This window comes from Lonchura striata, chromosome 9 (genome assembly GCF_046129695.1).
Source record: "Lonchura striata isolate bLonStr1 chromosome 9, bLonStr1.mat, whole genome shotgun sequence".
Taxonomy (NCBI): domain Eukaryota; kingdom Metazoa; phylum Chordata; class Aves; order Passeriformes; family Estrildidae; genus Lonchura; species Lonchura striata.
The window spans coordinates 3594635-3615571 of record NC_134611.1 but is presented as its reverse complement, the minus strand read 5'-3'; the positions used below and the strand labels follow the sequence as shown (position 1 = coordinate 3615571).

General features: G+C 42.3%; 1 protein-coding gene across 5 annotated transcripts in view; it reads left to right on the top strand.

The window, feature by feature from the left end:
* The window catches only part of RABGAP1L (RAB GTPase activating protein 1 like), a 230863-nt gene that overhangs the window by 203829 nt on the left and 6097 nt on the right, over positions 1-20937 (top strand). For 4 of the 5 annotated variants that reach the window (XM_021546018.2, XM_021546019.3, XM_021546020.3 and 1 more), the window contains 6 exons: positions 8436-8528; positions 15842-15952; positions 17685-17789; positions 18954-19037; positions 19527-19598; positions 20701-20898. In XM_021546018.2, coding sequence (XP_021401693.2) covers positions 8436-8528; positions 15842-15952; positions 17685-17789; positions 18954-19037; positions 19527-19598; positions 20701-20898 — 663 coding nt within the window. Of the gene's footprint in view, positions 1-8435; positions 8529-8592; positions 13608-15841; positions 15953-17684; positions 17790-18953; positions 19038-19526; positions 19599-20700; positions 20899-20937 lie in introns of those variants that run through there. The other variant, XM_021546021.3, reaches the window with a different exon arrangement.

Sequence of the window (20937 nt, the reverse complement as noted above, 5' to 3'; positions counted from 1 at the left end):
ATCTCTGAGTGCCAACATCACCAAGAACACGGAGGTAAGGAAGAAGAAAGAGGGAGGACAAGGCAGGCCCAAATCCCTCCATCTTAAAACCTCTGACCCCCATGTACAAAACTAAAACCCCCCTGTACAAGTATTAAAATCCCCCTGTACAGGACTCAAAAATTCTTCCCTCTACTTTGTGACTACTTCTACTCTAATATCTTCTTGTTCTTCCTGCAAGGTTGGTAAATCATTCCATGGCTCAAACCCAAAATCACAGCTGTTTCCAGCTGCCTGCCAGGATCTCAAATGCTTCTGACCTGGGCCCGGAACATCCAAAAATGTCTGAGGGACATTTTGAGTTCCGACATTACCCCATCCTCTGTCCTTCCCATCTCCTCATGGGGTTCCAGCTCCAAGCTGTAGCCAAGTCCCGTGGCCATGTGGTCTGGAGTCAGCAAAGGGGTGTGCTTCAGTAGAGGAAGCTGCTTCCAGGAATTCAAATGTAGGTGTACAATTTCTAGTTCTTCTTCTGCACTGTTCTTTTTTCCTGTGTGTCGTTTGCAAATTCTGTTAGTTGGATTGTATCTTTCATTTGCAGGCCGCTGATTGCCACTGCCTGAATGCTGGAAAAGAATGGAGGCTCGGACAACTATTCATTATGAATTGGAACCAGAGCTCAATTTATTTGTTTTCAGCTTCAACTTTTATACAGTTTCTACCCTCAGCCCCAAGCGATAAGCATTGTTCTTATTGGTTTCTTGCCTTGTGGTTCCATCATAAGCATGCAGTGATTGGTTACATACCTTAAAACTAAATATATCATATAGTTTCCTGATAACCTCATCTCCAGATGTCCACAGCCTTTGTTCTTAACCAGGAAGTAAATCCTTTAAGACTGTTTACTGTCTAGCTCTCACACCAAGGACAGACTAATCTTAACTCTTTGTTTCAGGGAAATCGTCTATAGGTGGGCTGAAGAGTAATAGCCCCCAACAGCTGATGTAGTGTTTGATAGCACTGGATCTTTGATGAGGCCCACAATGTCATTGACCAAAAATGAAAGATGTCACTGCATAATGATTCCCTTTCACAATGGCTTTTTGACCCATATCCTGCATTTTTAATTCATGCTTTATGGTTGGATACTCCTTGGAGGGCCTGGGTTTTAAGAAAATAAATCCCTCATGTGGTAGTGAAGTGCTGGAGAAGACTCTTACGACTGTGAAGTTACTTTTATCAGAGTTGGAGGTTAGGATTTTTCCTTTTTTTTTTCCTTTCTCTCAGGGAATTTTCTCTCATTTCTTACCTAAGAGATGATACTTAGATATTTAGAGAGACAAAAGATGTGGCTGGGAGGAGGAGGAGGAAGGAGGGTGCAGTTTGCTACTGGCTGTGAGCTGGGGGCTTTGGGGAGTGCAGAGGTGCCCTGAGACCTTGGCTGGGGGTGAGGGGCTCAGCTCTGAGCTCTCTCTCACTCTCAGGACCAGAGTGGGACCGGTGTGTCAGGATTAATGCTGCCCACAGGATTCGCTGCCACTGCCGAGTGCTTCTGTTCTTCACTGTGTGAGAAGCGACGCTCACTTTTAAAAATTTCAAGGGTTTATGAAAAACCTTAACAAAACACAACAAAGAAGTGAATAAGGAAAAAGGACAGAATAAGGAAAAAGGACAGCGTGCACTGGGAATAGGTGACCCGGCAGCCACGAGCTTGTTCTGCCTTTTATACCCTGGGTTATTTCAGCCCTGCCGTTTTCTGAGCTGCTTTGGGTTTTTTGCTACACCTTTACCTGACACCCCTTGCCTGCCTGGACACCCTGCAGCTCCTGGCATGGCTCTGGAGATTTTGCTGCGCATTGTTTGTCAGCCCAGGTGTGCCTGCCTCTGTGATTCCAGCCACTGCTCTGAGGTCCCTGCTAGAGCCCATTTCACCATCTGGAGGGGCAGCAGCACCTGCCTGCCATGAGTTTGCCAAGGATGCCTGTTTTCCATCTCTTATGCTGCTGTGCCTGCCATATATATATATTATATATATATAGTCTAGTAAAGAACTCTTATTCCCCTTCCATATCTTTGCCTGAAAGCGTGACATTCACATTCTCTGGACAGAGAGACATAATTATGAGGTACAAACTGATGAATAAATCCTGTGCTGGAAAAACAGCTGCTGCCTATAGGAAGTGTGTTACCCAGAGCAGAGCCTTGGCTTAGATGGCTGGGCAGCATCTCTCTCCCAGTTCCCCATCCTCACCGTGGCTGTGGCATGCACAAGGAGTTCCATTTAGCTCTGCAGCCCTCAGCTGTGCAGAAGGAAGCACTTGTGTCTGGGGGAGCTGTGAGACATCAGCTGCAAGTGCAGAAAATAATCAGCCATTTCCAAGCACTGCTTTCCAGCCACTCAGCGTGCCTCTTCTTTACTAAAACAAAGAGAATGGAAGTGGATCATAAACCTTCCATGTGTCAAAGTGAAAATGAGTTTTTGATGGCAGAAAGACATTTTGAGATTCTGAAAAGCATCTGCCACAGGCAAAACATCCTTTCCTTGGTCCTTTTTCATAGATGCTGGTTCCCCTGCAGCCTCTCAAACACAAGCACTGTGGTCACTGTGAAAGTACACATTGGGGTTTAGAGTTACAATCCAGGGAATCCAAATTCCATTCTCTTTTCCTGTGTTGCTGCAGGACTGCTGCACAATGGGGCTTATTGAACATCTCTCTGTCTCAGCTTACTCTTAGTTAAATGTTTTGCTAACTGAGCCTAACTAAGCAGATCTTTAAACAGCAGGGCTGCAGAAGAATAATGGGCTATAGCTGGTTCAGTGGATTTTCATGAAGGGAAATACATTAGGGAGATTAAAATCTGACTAAAGGATCTGGTGTTGGAAATGATCCAGCATCACTGACTCTGCTGCTGCTGGCTTGGATCACAGTAAATTGTGCAGGTGCTCTGTAGATTTTGCAGCCTGCCTTTCTCATCTCTATAAATTCCTTTGAATGTGCCATTGCAATTGTGACATTTTGATAATGGACTAATGCAGAGAAATTAAGCAAAATTCACAGCATGCTGGTTTCCTTTGCCTTCAGGTGGCTTTCAGGTTGGCTTTCTGTAATCCTGAAGACTCTTCAGGAATTCTTAAACGTACAGAGTTGGCAAGGAGGTGACTTGGAGCAAGAAGAATAATCTCTGCATGGAAGGGATACTCAGGTGTGCTGGGGTGGAGCTGTTTTGCTGATACAAAAAGAGCATTTCTCTCAGTTCTGTTTCCAAACACGAGGTGGAGAGATGCTGCTGTGCAGCAGATGCTCAGGCATGCATTTAGCAGGACATCTCTCCAAGGAATTTCAGGGAACAACTCCTTCCTTGCGGCTTAAATGGTAAAATAGCATCTGACAGCTGGGGCTTTTATTGTGCCCCAAAAACCAGGGATCAGATGGTGCTGAATGAGCTTTACAGTGTGGGGTTGAATGCAGGATGTGTGGGATGAATGGGATACTGTAGCATGGTGAAAACACTGGAGGAGGGCTCCTGCAAGGCTTTCAGACTGGTGGTAAAACAGCCTGTTGCCAGTGAGCCCTTCCCTTTGTGGTGTTGGGAATTCTTCAAGCTGTGCTCCAGCCTGGAATTTCTTTTTAGGCAGCTGATGTCAATCCTACATTAATTTTTACAAATGGATGTTGTAGGTTTTCTGTGCAGAATACCCATCCCAAAAAGAGTTATGTGAGAAATTACAATTTTCCCTTTCAGATTTCATGCTTGTGGCTAAGATCTCATTGGAGGCACGGTTGTTCAGATTATACTGCATAATAGCTAAGTACAATATCCCATTCACCCCCTTTAAAGTCCAATCCAGGAGAAAGTCTGTTGTGTCAGCATAGAACTGTGGGGTTTGGTCTTTCTTTTTCATTACTGCCTCCTCCCAGGAGAAAAACAAATGGCTTTATCTACTTCTGAGCCTTATTCCTAGACAGATATGGCAGGATATTCTGCATTGCTTTTGGCCAGCCAGTTGTCCATAGTTATGACTGCACAGACAAGTAGCACCAAGTCAGTTTTTTAAATCTAATTTTGTTACACTGCAACCTTCATTTGGCTTAATAAAGTACTTAAGTAGAGCTGTTTTCCTTAAAAAAGAGCTGCTTCCTTCCTGGAATTTGATGTAGTTGTATTTCAAATGTAAAGTATTAAGTGGAACAAAATGGCACAATTTTGAGTGTGAACTAAGATGCTGTGTGTGATTGGAAATATTTTATTGCTAATCTGCTGAGCTCCTGTTCAAAGCTCACAGTCTTCACCCAACACTCACAGAACCAAGCCTCATTGTGCAAGTTCTTCTGATACTGTTTTAAATCATAAGGTGAAGAAAATGAAGTACACACAAGTGGAACTGCCATCTCCTCAGGAGAGGCACTCATGCTGTGGTTTTGTGAGAGCCTTTTTCACCTGGTACTTGTGAGCAGGGGCTGAGCTGGCCCCAGCAGGGGAAGAGCCTGGGCTTGTGCTGGGCATCACAGCAGGGCAGGTGTGTGGGGATGGACAGAAGAGAAGCTGGGCTGCACCAGTGTCTGTGTCACTGTCTGTGCTCCCCTTCGCAGGGGTGCAGGACCCCACCTCAGCTTGGAATTACCAAGCAACCAGTGAAGCACAAAATTATGTCACTTGCTTCAAAGAATGAGAAAGGGAGCACTGCACGCTTTCTTAATTGGCTTTTCTTTCTTTTTTATTTCTTTTCTTTCACATTGAGACGAGAACTAGAGAGGACAAAGTGTTAAGGGTGAGGAGATTAGAAAATACTGGCTACATTTTTAGTGTGGTGGGACAATGTATTTTTGTAGTGTTAATGCAGTGCTAGATAGAGAAAGGAAGTGGGGAGCTGGGAAAGGATCCCCTCCTTAGCTTGGCATTGTGGTGGTGCTGGAAATCAGAAATCAAGTAATAGGATTTCACTGTCTGGATCATCCTCTGGCTGTCTGCAGTATGTTCAGGAAATCACTTCCCATCTCTGCTTCCATTTCCTTGGCTGTCAAATGAACACAGCGATAGTTGCCTCCTCTGAGTGCTCTGGCTGCATTAGAGCAATAAAACATTGGGGAGGAAGGAGTCAGAGGTGTGATTTATGAATCCAGCAAGGTCAGGCTGAGCTGCCTGTGAACAGCTGAAGAAATCACAGAATGAGGGGAGAGTTTCCTGAAGCTGAGCAGATGCTGGTGTCCATGCCCAGGACTGCCCAAGGAACTGAAGCAAATCTCTTCAGCTCTGTCTGAACAGGGGCAGCTAAAAACAAAGTGGTTTTCTTTCTCTTCCATGATGCTTCCTTCAAGCATTTGGTGCCATTGGGTTTTTTTCAGAAAGAGGTTTTGCTTGTTTAGTTCTTCTGTGTGGATGTTTTATTAAGATGCTCTGCATGGGTGTTTCCCTACATATAACTACTTATAACATGATTTTATACGTGAAGGCAGTAAAGCAAAACAATTCAATGAGATAAGATACTGAGATAAACTATGATGAGGAATGTTTATACACCATAAGAGTCTCCTAAATTTGATAACCATCAGTTCAAGCCAATATACCCCATGGTGCTAAAGGAAGAAAAAAGGAATCGATATTGCAGAAGCTTTTACAGAGAATTTATGAGCACTTTGTTCAGGATCAGTGTGTGAAGACTGAAGCATGGCTAGCACTATGCACTTACTTATGGAAATGCTTACTGAGAAATCCCTTGTTGAATTCACACATTGTTTCAGGAAATTAAATTGGGAAATATGGAAATGGGCTTTTAAATTTTTCTTTCCATCTATTAGTGTATACTCAGAAGAAGAAAGTGCTGTAATAAATTATCAAACTCCTTTGAGAAATGTGGCTAAATAGACAGTAGCAGTGAAGTGTAGACCCTGCCAAAGTTCTTGGGCATACTTGCTCCAGTTTCTATGTTACAGAATAAGTGTGTTAGTATGGACTAGTTTCTGGTAGGAGTTCCCCTTAAGATAGATTTTCCCTGTATTTAGGTACTTCCCAGTCAAGACAAGATTTGTAGCATAAATAGATACCAACATGCAGCAGTCACTATCATCTTTCAGAGAGCTGGAAGCTGTTTCCTGTGTCAAGCCTGATGCATGCCCGATCTGATGCTTGTTTCAGGTATTATTTACTGCCAGCATTCCTAAGAAAGTGTTGCTGTGCTGTTTCCTTGCTGGAGAGGCCATCCCTCAGCCCAGGCCATGGCCGTGGATGGCTCCTGTGGTGCTGAACGAGGGCACTGGTGCCTCCAAGGCCCCAGAGGAGCCACACGTGGTCCTGCTCACAGCTGTGAAGTGAAATACAAGCAAGTAAGGAGAGCATATAGATAAGAATGGAGTGAATTATGGAATAAATTAGCAAGGAATTAAGAAATGGTTGATAGTTGTGAGAGGAGGAAGCCCCCAACACCCAGTGCCAGGCTAAGGTGAGCAGCACTGTTCACATAAGAATAGGGGGCTAAAGGGTTGTGACTGTGCAATTTTTACCTCCACTTTCCACCCTTATCTCCCTATTTACACACACAAAATCTATTTACAGACACACACAAACTTACAACACAGATTTACAGACACAAAGTCTATCTTACATCTCTTGTTCCTTCCGATGGCAGGGTTCTCTCTGAAGGTCTCACGTGGCTGTGTGAACAGGACTCCTGTCTGTCTTCCTCTGTAGTGAAACTTAGTCCTCATATGCATTTTAAAGGTTTCAATGAAAAGCATCAAGAATCAGGAAAATCTTTGGGTGAAAAGATCATCATCTAAGTTACAGCTGTGTTGTGCCTTTTTGCCATGCTGCACCACGAAATCTCCCTTGTATTTATCTTTATTTCCTGGTGGTTGCATACTGGAACACAAAACTCCCCAGCAGAACCTGGGAACTGTGTTTGGAGAGTGTCCTTATCACACCCAGCCAGGGAGCCTTGATCTGGTTCTCTAAATGAAAGTCCAGTAACTGTGGAGAAAGGAGGGGGTGGATCAGGCTTTGGACGTGTGATGGGTTTATTTCATTTAAAACACTATCCTGAAATTAATTCTTATGATTATTAAATAGCCTCAGTAGTTTCAGGCTGCAGCCAAGACAAAGCTGGCTGGGTTTGTGTTAGGAGGATTATTCAGCTGAAATTTTTAAAAGCATCTCTCAGTTAGTCACTTCCATTTCATGGTGTTTTGCCCTATTAAGTGTCATCAAAGTGAAATCTTCTTGTATGTTTGCCCTATGTACTTCATGTTTTTATCTTTACTGTTTTCTCTTTGTTTGCTTTAAGGGGGTTGATTTCAGTTTCCATCAGTAATTGTAGGAATAGGTGCTGCTTAATTAATGATTTACAGATCATGGCTTTCATATTTGCTACTTCCACCTTCCTCTGCAGCAGCACTGAGCACTTGGTTCCTTTGGGTGCTGCAGAGCAAAGAGGCTTTGGGCTGAAAACCAGTAAAGAGAAAACAGCTCTAAAACTACACAGAAACTCATATCTCTGCTCACTAGCTGTAGTTTTTGCCCTAAGGCAAGGTGACAGTGGCATGTCCTCACAGCAGGAGGCAGCTGAACATGATCAGGATAGGCAGTAGGAGTATCTGCATGACAGATCAAGGGACAGCCTGTGTTCATTCTCCTGGTGGTGTTAGGGATCTCTCCAGCAGCCAGCAGGTGACCTGAGCAATGCTGTCAGAGCTCTCCAGGGAGAGATGGGAGCACTGCATACCCAACCAAAAGGTGAAGGGAAAGCAGAGGCTCCCCATGCTTTGTTGAAAAGAACACAGGCTCCTTCTGATCAGTGTTTGAAGTGGAATCATTCCCAGGATCAAGCAGCCTGGGTTTTGACCTTTCTGCATGGCTGTTTACCAAATTTGTTTGTGATTTCTCCAAGCCACCTCTCCGCTCGCTTGCACTGCAGCATCTCCATCTGTGCCTAGGAGGGCTCTGATGCCAGACTTCATGAGGGCATTGGTCACAGGCTGTAATTTAGACATTAATACTCTCTCAGCAATAAAACCATTACTTGGATCTCCCCCAGGGAATTGTCTGGTCCTTTTGTATGAGCACTCCTTTGTTCTCATCTCACTTTTAACAGTTGTGTTGCTAAAGCATTGTTTTGGTGAATCATACGTATCAAAATGTGTTTTCCTCTTTCCTGTTCTCCCACTTGTCTGTGCTTTTTTTCTTCTTGTTAATCTTATTTAAATGTCTCCACTTTTGTTTCCCTTTAAATGTCTGAATAATTAGCAGCAGTGGGCACAGAAAGATTTCAGTCGATGTGAGCTGTATTGGTAAGTGTTTGACATGGCTTAATGAGTAGGGGAGGGGGGACAGTGGGGAGAGACTTTATTCAGCAGCAGCTTTCCAGCACTTCCTCAGTTTCCTGTTTGTAGGGAGAGCTTTCAGTCAGCTTTTCCAGCGTTCCTCTCATTTTTAAATGCATGTTTCCCAAATCTGTTCCACAGGTGCCAACAAAAAAGCTGAAGAAATATGAGAGAGAGTACCAAACAATGCGAGAGAGCCAGCTGCAGCAGGAAGATCCTATGGACAGATACAAGGTAGGGAGCTGCTAAATGGGAATTTGGTGAATCCCACGAGGAGTGAGCTGTCTCCAGCAGTTAAGCAGAGGTGTGTGTACCATGCTCACCTCCCTGGGATGTGCCAAGGCAGACCTTAGGGAAGTAAAGGTGATCTCATCCCCTTTCTTAAATAAGCACTTTGAAACTCTAGACTTAGTCTTTTTTTCCAAAAATATTTCAATCACAATTTGTAACTCTACAGACATCTGCAAGTAGCCACATATAATATTTTTCTTCTTTCAGTTTATATGTTTGTAGGTAACTCTCCTGCTGTTGCACTTTTACGGGAGATCTTCATGAGCCGCAGAAACAAAGGGTGATTCAGCTACAGACACAGAAAGGAGAAAATACACATTGTTCTAGTGCAAGCTGTGTGCAGTGGCATCCACAGAGACTTTGGAAGATGAACTCTTCCTTGGCTGATACGATCCTTATTATTCATTCCTGTTTATACCAAGCTTCAGTAATTTTTTGTTAAGATAATACCTATTATGGTAGGACCCAGAGCTCCTCTGGGGTCCTGAGGTACTGCTGCAATAGAGTTAATAGTGATGGATATTCCTCTTTAAAGGAGTAGAGAAATAAGGTTCAGTTTTTAATATGACAGCTTGATAGTTCACTGAAAAAGAACAGTTCTACAATTTCAGGTCAGCTTTGCTTATCTTTACAATGTATTTGCTTTCATTGTCACAGCTGCGTTCTGTTGCCATAGATTTTGTGTGCTGGAGGCTCTGTCTCTGGGCACAGATGTTACTGAGAGTTTGGGAGCCTGTTCTTCCTCACTCTGTTTTGAACAATTCAGTTTGCTCTAGGTGAAGCTGCCAGGGCTGAAGCACTTTACTGCCCACTGCCCAGGATAGCTGGGAACTGACATTTCCTACATATCCTTGTACTGTTTGCCTGCTGTTCTTCATTGTGCCTTATTATGTTAGTGCCATTGTGGTTGTGATGGAGTCTTCCAGGGGTGGGGAGGGGTGAACAATCACACAGAGTGCAACAGGCTTGACATGGCCTGTAAACGTAAGAAAAGTGCACCATGTTCAGAAAACCAGAGTATGGAAATCTGTGGTGAAAGAGTGTGCCTTAATTCATAAATATGACAAAGAAAACTTACAGGTATGAAGTCAAACTGACTTTTTTTTTTTTTTTTAAAGCATTTGTCTGTGAAAAAATTATATATTAAGTGTAGGTTTTTTGCTGTCAAAGGGTGGAGATTTTATTGTTTATGAGACTTGGGAGTGCTGTAGCTGCTGTAGAGCCAATAGCAAGTATGACCTATTTGGAAAAAAACACAACTGGCTGCTGATTAACTTTTAAGTGTTTTCCTAGTGGTTCACTTATACTGTGGAATTAAAATAATGCTTAGGAAACAAATAAGGGTTCTTTAAGGCTCGGTGGAAGCATATTAACTAGTTAATCCTGGTCAATGCACAGTGAAGAACATTATCCCAAGCTGCAAATGAGGATATGGGAAGTGACTCTTGGACCACTGTTGATGTGAGTCACTGTCACAGTCAAGATCACAGGCCAGGGTTTTGGCTTGCGCTTCTGAAATTCACTGTGGATTTTTTTATTAAGCTGTATTGGGTCTGATCCTCTTAAGGATGCTGTGAATAGAGAGTCCCTGTAATAGGTTAGTTGCATATTAACTTCAAAGTCTGGACACATTCTTCAGTTGATGGGTGTCATGGAAAAATGCCTGTAAATGTTCTTTGTTCCTTGTCTTGCTTGTTAGGTTTTATTGATATGTGAAGTTGAGGTTGGTAGGAACTGACATTTCAGGAGTGTTTCTAAAGGGCAGCAAGAAAATGTCACTTGTGTGGATCCTCCCAGGCAGCACGTGGAGAGCCAGCCTTGCTTTTTTTGTCCTTTTGGGAGAACTCTGCAGCCTGCATGGTCAGGGATGCATTTCATTTGGGCAGCACCTGTGCAGGGCTTCCAGCAGCCAGGCTTGGCTTGGGAAAGGACCAAAGCTAGCCTTGCCTACAAGCACAGCACTGCTGTCAGCTCCTGCTCTGTGGGCTGTGCCCCACAGCCCTACAACCTTGTCATTTTTACAGTTTCCCTTCCCAAAAGTGAGGTTTTTCCTGCCTAGGAAGGGAATGCTTCTTGGATGGGATCACTGGAATAGAGATCCCTGCAGATTCTTCCTCATATGGGTCGAGAAGGAAAAGAGCTTTAAACCAGTTGATAGATTTTAGCTGTAGTTTTTAGAGTTGTTGCTAACAGCAGAAATTTGTCAGGCCCACAGAGACACAGTGATGCTGTGTGGTGAAGGATGTCTGAGTAAGGCACAGCCCTCAGAGGAAGTGCCTTGATGGCCTCTGAGAGAGAGGGAGATGGGCTGGTTTTGCAGTGTCAGGCCCAGTAACCAGTTGTGTTTGCCTGACTGGTTAAATTCATGTGCTCCCATGAGCTGTGTTAAACACGCACCAGTTCCTGCCCAGCACATATTTCACATGTTGTGATTTGATTTACCAGAAGAGCAGTATTAAAGAGTGCCATTATTTTTGGTGTTTGTTTCATTCTGTACTTACAAGTATTATTTAGGAAAAGGGCAAGTTTTTCTAGACATGTTTTAACTTAATTTTCCATTGCTTAAAAGAAATTACCATATTTTTGTCAGATTTTTAAAAGGTGCGAAAGAGAAATATGTTCTAAATTGTTGTTTGTTACCAAATTTCATTACTTTTAGTTAAATTACAAATTCCCTATAGAAGCTAGGAAGAAAAGTGAGTCATATGTGTAGAAAAAATAGTAATAGATTTCAGGTTGATGTTTTTCTAAATATTATGGAGTTTTATTTCTGTGTTTGAGAATGCCTCATGTAACAAGATTTGGGTTGACTTGATGAGAAAATTCCAGAAGTGAGCCTGGGAACTGATTTAAAATAAAAGGGATATAGTTGTTCCAAGAAGGGCTGGAGTTTTGCAAGCAGATGCTGCTGTTCTGTTCCACCTTTTCCTCTGTTGACTTCCTTGTGCAATGGAGAAGTTGTGTAAATAAATGTGTAATTTGGATATAAGAGCCTTCTCTGTAAGAGCCTTCTCTGTGTTTTGAAGGGGAAGCAAAAATCAATGCACTGGTCATTTTTATTCAGCCATGGCAACTGAATGTTAACCATAATGAGGAAAATCATGATGGCTTTTCTTGTGGGACAGTGTCTGTTGTTTCTTTTAAAATTGTGGTGGGGCACTTTGGGGAATGCTTCTCCAGAGTCAGCAAACAGAAAACACAACTGCCTCCAGGAGCCTCTGTGTTGCTTACCATGAGAGGCTTTCCTGGATTGCTTGCTGTAAAAGCTTCTTGGGTTTCTAGATGGAGGTTCAGAGGATTCTCCTTTGGAGCTTCTCCAATATCAAGAGCCCTTTCCATTGGGTTTATGAAGACCTCAGTTTGCTCACATCCAGAAAGTGGATTTTAATCAGTGTTTTCATTCCATCATTGAGGAGCTGTTCACACTCAAAGGTCTGAGGTTTGGATGTCTTGATTTAACCCAGCCAGCAACTCAGGCAGCTGCTTGCTCACTCCACCACAAGCAGGATGGGAGAGAGAATCCCCAGAGGAATAGTGACAAAACTCGTGGGTTGAGATGAAGACAGTTCAGTAGATAAAGCAAAAGAAGGAACTCAGCCACCCCTTCCCATGGGCAGGTAGTTGTTTAGCCATCTCCAGGAGGGCAGGGCTCCATCACACGTAGCAGTGACTTGAGAAGACAAATGCCATCACTCCAAAGGTCCCCCCTGCTTTCTCCTTCTCCCTGCTTTACATACTCAGCATGATGCCATATGGTCTGGGCTGTCCCTTGGGATCAGCTGTGCCGGCTGTCTCCTCCCAGCTCCCTCACTGGTGAGGAGCTACAAGAAGCAGGAAAGGCTTTGGCTCTGTGCAAGCCCTGCTCAGCAATAACCAAACCACCTCTATCCTATCAACACCTTTTCCAGCACAAACCCAAAAGGTACTAACCACCGTGAAGAAAACTAACCCTGCCCGAGCCAAAGGCAGCACAGGGTGTTGCTGAACAGAAACAGAATTGCTTAACGAGGTTGGTGACTCATTACACCCCACTTGAGTACAGCACAGAGAGGATGCATCATGGTCACTAATCTCCTCAGGAATTGCTCCTTGGTGCAGCCTGGAAGGAGCAGAGGGTGGAGTTCAGCCTTGCAGTCATCCTGAACTGAGGCTTGCCTACAGCTTTCAAGTTTGTCATCTTCTTTCCACCCACTGTGTGATGGAAGCTGGAGCATCTCTCTCTAAAACTCGTAACAAAAAACACAGTGAAGAATAAGCAACCTTTTTGTTTTTTGTATTAGAAATTTATTTATATCCTGTTTTCACTGTCTTTACACCAATGGTTGAAAGCAGTATTTGGTCTGTGACTTTACAGGAGGTAAGTTGATTTGTGTTTGTGTGTATCAGCTTTGTTTGTCCTCTTTGGAAATGCAGTATCCTCCTTTTAAAAGCTAACCTAAGTTCACCAGCCACCTTCAGTAACAAGGAGGAGGAATTTGGGAAAGAGGGATCTGTTACTTTATGACTGTAGAAACCGGGCAATACTGAGGAGAAGGAAATGGTTGTCATAGTAAATTTAGTGTTGTGGAGAGGAGGCAGGAAGCTGTGTGTTTACACCAGGGACAACTAGCAGGTCTGACTGGTTGCCTGATGCCAGTTACTAAGTGCTGCCTCTGATGTGAGTCCTGCTGTGACAGACCAGCTTTGTCATTGTGAGCATATTTCATAAAACTCTAAATATTTCACAGCCTATGGAAATAGTTTGCTGCATGTGAAGAGCATTGTTTGCTCTTTCTGTCTTTACTGTGTCCTGTTAGTTTTTATGTAGACTTAGGTAGACTTAAGAGTTTCCTCCTGAGAAGGGAGGGAGTTTTACACTGCTGGACCTGGGGGGAGGAGCTGAAAAAGACAAACCAGCTAATCGGGCATACTGCCCTGGGTGGAGGAAGAGTAAAGGTGGTCCTGTGAGAACCTTTCAGCTGGACATTCAGAGTTTGGTGAATGAGCTAAAAACATCTTCTAGCTATTGACTGGATGCCCAAGGTAAGAGATCTTTAACTCACTACCAACATACCATGTAAATTCTAGTTTAAGAGGAGGATAATGCATTTCCAAGCACAGAGCTTGCTTACCCACTTGTCTGCGAATGCAAAGCAGAAACTCTCAACCTCACACTGCGTGCCTTGCTTTGCAGACACTGAAGCTTTTGGCAAAGACATAGCAAAAATGGTAAAGCCAGCTCGGTTATTTTGTGAAAGTCATAAGAATTTGCTGCTTTCTTCCTCTAAACAACATCCCTGTGAAAAGGTATCGGTGCTGTGGAACCTGGTCTGACTCAGGTCTCAAGTTTTAGGTGAACTCAGGTCACTTTCTGATGACTGGCAGAGCTGTGTTCATAAAAACAGCATTTCTAAGATGGTCTGAACAAAATACAGGAATAAAGATGTGTTAGAGATTGTTATTAGTATTACCATTATTAATTGCAATTTTGTTTTACGCTTTAAAGCTTATATTACATTTCCAGAAACATTTTACTTTAATTTTTAAAAATCCTTGTCCCAAACAGACTAAAGTATATTTTAAAATAAGAAAGATCCCCAAAGCTGAGTGTGTTTTAGCAATGGTTATTTTAATTGTGTTAAGACAAAGGCATTTGATTTAGTTTCTGTACAAAACAAATTACTCAAAGTAATCTTTTGGAAGGGAAACCAACTTACTTCCCTGTACAGGGCAGTGCCTATTCTAGTTACACAATAGGGTCACTTTAACAAGAGAAATTTTGTAGAGGTTCCACTTCCTGCCACAGAGGAAGTTCCCACAGAGAAGAGACCTTTTTTTCCATCCTCTTAGACTGCCTGGTTTTGTTTAAGACAAACATGCAAAATCTGCTTGCAACAGAAATAAAAATTGCAATTTCATAGTTGAGAGTTTGGAAAGAACAAAATATCTGAGCATAGCTGGTGAGTAGGGAGGCAGTGAGAACAGGTGAATAACATACTTATGCAAGAAATCACATTTTGTAGGAATGCATCTACTGAACAACTCTTGAAAAACAGTAAGTGCTAATATATATATTATTATATATCATTGACTTTTACTGATAACATTTGGACTCTCACTGTTTTGTTTTGAAGAACGTAAGTTACTTTTAGGTGAGAATAAGTCCTTTTTGAAATCTCAGCATATAGGTTATTCTTTTTCCACCTGTGAGTATCCATATGAACATGGTGCTTTTCCTTGAGTTTCCATACTGCTGAGATTCCCTTTGAAGCCTGTTTTGATATGGAAGATATACAGTGAAAAACAGCACAGTTTTTTCCTCTTGAAATCCATTTGGAGGAAGGCACCTCTGTCTATCCCACCTGGCTGTGTTCTTCTGAAAATGACGACCTGTATTTGATATTGAACCCCTAGAAGTCTAGTGACCCACAGGCATCTTTCAAATATGGTTCCATTTCTCAACTCTAGAACAATAGTCATAGATTTCTAAAAGATATTAATTATTGTTCATTCTCCTGTTCCTTCACCTTGTGTGGCTAATGCTCCAGATAGTCATTTCTGCCTGTGTGGAGTGGGTAGGGAGAGCAGCGGAGCAAGAGCCTGCAGCCTCCAATTGTCCATTTGTGTTCCTGTCACTGCCCCAGCAGGTCCTGGGCTGTGCTCAGGGATGAGCTCCCCTCTCCACCTGGCACTGTAAGGTACACACTGGTGTCACTGGCACGAGTTCCAGAGCAGCGCACAAATGGTGAGACAGGATGTACGAGCTGTAGGGAGTTCCCTGCTAAATGCTGTTCTATGCTGCTCCTGCAGGAGATGGGAAGTTGGCACTGCATCACCTACAAAGTGGACTATTTTTATGGATCCCTGCAGACAGAATTTTGTAAAGTGGAGCAGGACAGCTTTCTACTTTGCTTGGAAGCATTATTTCGAGTAACTCTTAATTGGTCCCTGTTCGCTGCTGCTAGGTGGGATTTTATCTGCCCAATTTCTTTAGATGATGAGCAAGCAGAAACCAAGTGCTTTTGTGAAGAGGTCAGTGTTTATTTTTGACAGGGAAACACTACAATCAGTGTGTCCCTTGCACAACACAAACCAGTGGGATGTAAGTGGAATAGCTGCATTTGCACTGCTGGCTTAATTCACTGTTGTTTCCCAGAGCAGCAGTCCTGTCTTAATGTGCACTTTTGCCTTCTCAGTGTTTGGCACACACCATGCACTTACTCATTGCTCTTTATGAGGATTAATTTCCTTTCCTGGTTGTTCCTTTCTTTCCACAGAGGGAAAACCGCAGGCTCCAAGAAGCAAGCATGAGGCTGGAGCAGGAGAATGATGACCTTGCCCATGAGCTTGTAACAAGCAAAATTGCCTTACGGAATGACCTGGACCAGGTAATGGTAACAGAGCTGGGGCCAGCTCAGGCTTGGCAACAGCAGTTGGAGGAGCCCTGCTTTGTGCTCAAGTGAAAGCATGAACACATTAAAAATATAATTATTTTTGCCTTTATTTTCCTGACAACCTCACTCTTAGCTGCACTCAGCTGTATTTCCATGTGCCACTGCAGGCATTCAGTGGGGTCTGGCCAAAACTGATTCCATCTTCTCTGTTGGGGATTGTTTAGAAAATGTAGGCCATAACCTTTAGGCAGATAGCAAAGAATGAACATTTCCTTGAAAAAGGTGTCACGTAGTTCTTGGGAGATTAGTTTCAAGGGAAGTTGCATTGCAAAATGTCTGTGTGGATCTGTTTTTCACAGCACTTTTAGTACAGCCAACAAAATACAGAGATAATGAAGTGGCACAGCACCAAAAATTCAACAGGCTGCTGGGTGTTCACTGATAACTGCTCGTGTTCCCTGTGGAGACTGGAATATGGAAGGCAGCAGCATTCAGAGCCCTCTGCCCCAGACACAGTGGTTTTCAGAGAGCCACACATTCAGCCCTCTCTTTCTGCACTGTAGGTGTTTGGAGAAACTGGAATGAGCACAAAAAAGGAGGAAAGATTTGTAGTTCCTTCAAAGCATATCTTAAATATCCTTGTAATCCCCAAATACTTTTGTTCTGAGATGTTAATCTCATCAATTTTCCATTCTTGCACTGTTTGTTTTCCTTTCTCCCTACAGCCTTACACACACTAAGCAATAAAGAAATCCTTAATCCATCTCTCCAGTAATAGAGATGGTGGAGCTGGTTCTGGTGCTCTCAAACACCACTAATAGCCTCCTTAATCATTATTACTGTGGCACAGAGACAAGCTGATACCACCACAGTGGTAGAAAACCAAACTTCAGTTCAGAGACAAGTTCTGCATTGTTACTTGTTTCCAATGCCCTTTTCCCTCCTGTAATTTCAGCAAAGTCAGTGTTAATTGGCCACAACCATTTCCTGTCTGGACCTCATTACTGAGCAGGAAGGGTGGTGAGATGCTTTCCCAGCTGGGGAGGCCTGCAGAATATATCCAAACATTGAGAAATGTTTGGATATATTGGCATTTTTCTCCTGATGATTACTGAGGACAGTGCTCACAAAAACAAAGCATTCTCAGTAGGTGTCAACAAAAACTTGGTCCTTCCAGAGAAAATTATATTCTCAGTTATCAGTTTTCTTCACGGAATACTTATTTACACTGATAAACCATTTTTCTGGTGGTCCTGTTTGTCTCTTACACTTGCCTTTGCCTGAACAATTTGTAGGGTACAATGCAGACACCTAAGTACTTCACAGTTATATTTTCCCTGCTCACTGATTTAAAAATGGGATGAGTTATTTGAAGTTACACAGTAGGTAAATCATGCTGCCCTCACTTAGATTAATATTGGTACCAGCAAAAATATTCTATACATCACTGTTTGTGCTAGGACATAGTATCTGTGGTTAAGTGCCATCTGAGCATAGGTAAACAATTGGCCAAAGCGTCCTTTTGCACAGGTGTTGAAACACAGTGAAATAATTGGTAAATAGCTAACTGAAAGGGGAATTTCATATCAAAAAGTTAAGTGAGCCATTAGAGGGCAGGAAAAGGCAATGCTAAAACCTGAACCTCTTGTATTTCTGAGCTGTACATCCCAGTGTGTTTGTGCTGGCACAGAGAACTTCTGATTTACACAAGTGTCTCTGATTCTAGGCTGAAGACAAAGCAGATGTTTTGAACAAAGAACTTCTCCTGACCAAACAGAAGCTAGTGGAGACTGAGGAAGAGAAAAGGAAGCAGGAAGAGGAAACTGCTCAGGTAAGGCATTCTCCAGCTTTTCACAATTCGTTAATAAATGCAAGAAAAACTATATGCAGAAAAGTGTGGTTGTGTTGCAATTGTGAAAAGGATTTTGTGCTCAAAATGCAGTTTCAATTAAAAGTTAAGAGTGCCAGGGTAATTTTTTTTCCATAGTATAGTTTTCAGTGGTATTCTTTACTTGAGCTCTGAATGTTTAGTTTTTCATACCTTATCCTCCTATCCAAGTATTGTATCAATTGTTATCACTGGTGGTGAGCAATCTCAGCTAAGGAGATGTGACCAGACCTCTTAAACATCTAAATGAAGGAGCTGGAGGAGTTGTTGCCTTGTAAGAGCCCATTCTGGATTCAGCTGCTGGATCATTTAAATAATGTTCCTGCCTGAAGCCAGCAGCAGAAGAACAGGGGTGGGGGTTGGGAGAATTTTGCTGACTAGACTGGGCTTCATACTCAGCTGCAAAATACTTAGTCTTTGTTCTGTAATCCTATATATCTAACATGTACGTTTCAAAAGCAATACCCTGATTTTTAATTTTGCTATTTGGCAACAGTGACTGCAACAATTAATGTTAATTCATTGTGTCTCTCTAAAATGGAGCTTTCAGTTTGCTATAAGAAAGGCAGTGAGGTTTTTTTCCTACTGAAAGGGCTCTCCAAGTGGAGTGGTTCTGAAGGAGGCGTGAGTTAGCTGTGTTTTCACTCAGTGCCAGAGACCCAAACAGATTTTTTTTCTCCTGTTATGGAGATGACAGTGTTGAGAGATTCTTCTTCTTCCATCTCCAAACAAACAATCTGGTCAAAGCTGCTGTGACAGTGTGCAGAAAAACCAAAACTAAATCAGTAAACCCCACCTAATAGTGATGCTTTTCTTTATGTTCTGTGGACCATGATGTACCACCATTTAACACAGAGAGTAGGAATTCAGTCACAGGAGAATTCTCTAACCAGAGATAAAGGGTCACAGTAGAGACTTCTTGGTTATAACTGGTATTATCAGTATTTGTAAACTGAGTAAATCAGACACTTATCTCAGAACTGGAATTTCATAAGAAACAGCTGTAGAGCTGTTGTAAACACAGCGAGACACAAGGAAAACAATCTGCTGACATGTTTTGAGAAGTTCTGTCAGTGTACTGTGTAACTTCTCTCCTTCAATTCCTAGCTGAAGGAAGTCTTCAGGAAGCAGCTGGAGAAGGCAGAATCTGAGATCAAGAAAACCACAGCCATTATTGCAGAGTATAAACAGGTACCATTCCAGAGACCCTTTCTCATATTTTTTCATTCTACCTTTTACAAGAGCTGAATTTTCAGCATTGCAGATCTTGTCCTTGAAACAAGCTCCACCTTCCAGGCTTTCAGAGAGCGATGTTGTAATTCATCATAAATCTTCCTGTGGCTTTCCTAATAGTCTCCTAATTAGGCAGGAATAACCTGTCTTTCAGTTAATTTTAGTACTGTAGGGTGAATGCTTCTGTACTTGGTGACATAATGCAGTATAAACATCATAAACCAACTCATCCATAAAACGTCCCTGTTTCTGTATTCTGGTTCTGTATTGAATACTGCTAGGGTTTTATCATTCACAGCAGCAGTGGAGTTGTTAAGGGGGAATGCATATACTGAGTGAAGCAGAATTTAAGAAATGTTGGTTCTAGCAAAAAACATTGTTAAAAAGCACACAGATTCTACTTTAATATAATAAGCTTGAGCTAAGAGACTGCTTTCTCTGCTCCAGATTTGTTCCCAACTGAGTACCAGGCTGGAAAAACAGCAAGCGGCCAGTAAAGATGAGCTGGAAGTTGTGAAGGTGAGAACAATGTCTCTGCATAGGGGATATTTCTAACACAAGTGTTGCTGAATGCCAGGGATACAGAACGAAATGTGAACTGAAGTTCAAGTACATCAATAGCCCCACATGCATTTTTCAGCAGATGAATAAACAAGGAAAGGGTTTATTTCCTTTCATGGTTCTTTATCTTGCATCAGACAGTGTGGAACTCTCAAACTGAAGTGCATTTAGTACTTGGCTTCTCTTTTTGCTGTTAAAATATATACCTCTGGTAAAAAATGTAGAGAAAACAGTATTTACTTGAGTGTTTGATTAACTGGAAAAAAAAAAGAAGACTCTCTAGAATACAAAACATGTTGTTTCTCTAATGTGCACACTTGAGATTGGAATTGGCCAGACTGGACAAAGTTTCTATATTTGGGTTTCTGTAATTTAAGTAGAATTGGTTTAAGTAATTAAACCAAATGGCACTGCTAGGGCCATCCTCAGAATTTCCACAGGGGTTCCTCACTCTTCTCTTCCTCTCTCTTCCTCAGCAGGAACACATACATGAGAGTTTAAAATTTCCTGATAGGTGGTAATAATAATAATAAATAATGAAATTCTGAGTAGACAGAGTTGTTTACCCTCTGCTGTAGCTTCTACATATTTCTTTAGTACTCAAGCTGAACTGGATTTGTTACTTTTTAGTGATTTTTTTAATGTTTTGATAATAACATAAAATAATTCTAGGATTGATGCTCCTATATTCTGCTGAAATAGCTCAATATCCTGTTTTAGTCTGTGTAAGCCAAGCCAGCTGCTTCATCTCCTTAGATTTAATTTACTCTTCTGAGTTGTGCTGACATAATTACAAAACTTTGGTAGCAAGAAGAGTTTAATATAGGAGCAAAGTCTCCATGCTTAGAGCATACTAAGTAGTAGATTTTAGGAATTTTTATACTGGTTAACATACCCTGGAAATTGTTCATGAACCACTCAAATTCTTTTCATGCCAATTATAAAACCTGCAGTACTAGATGGTCTGAGATTGAGGCAGTCTGACAAATAAAATTGCTCTTCTAGGAAGTACAGCAACTCCTGTAACATGGATTAAGAATGAGCTTTCTGGGTATTTCAGGGTAAAGTGATGGCCTGCAAACACTGCAGTGAGATTTTCAGCAAGGAGGGGACACTGAAGGTGCCTGCTGTAAGCACGGACAACAAAGGCATCGAAACAGATGATGAGAAGGATGCACTGAAGAAGCAGCTGAGAGAGATGGAGCTGGAGCTTGCACAGACCAAACTGCAGCTTGTGGAAGCCAAGTGCAAAATTCAGGTACGTGGAATCCAAGTACAGCAGGGTGGTCAACCTTAA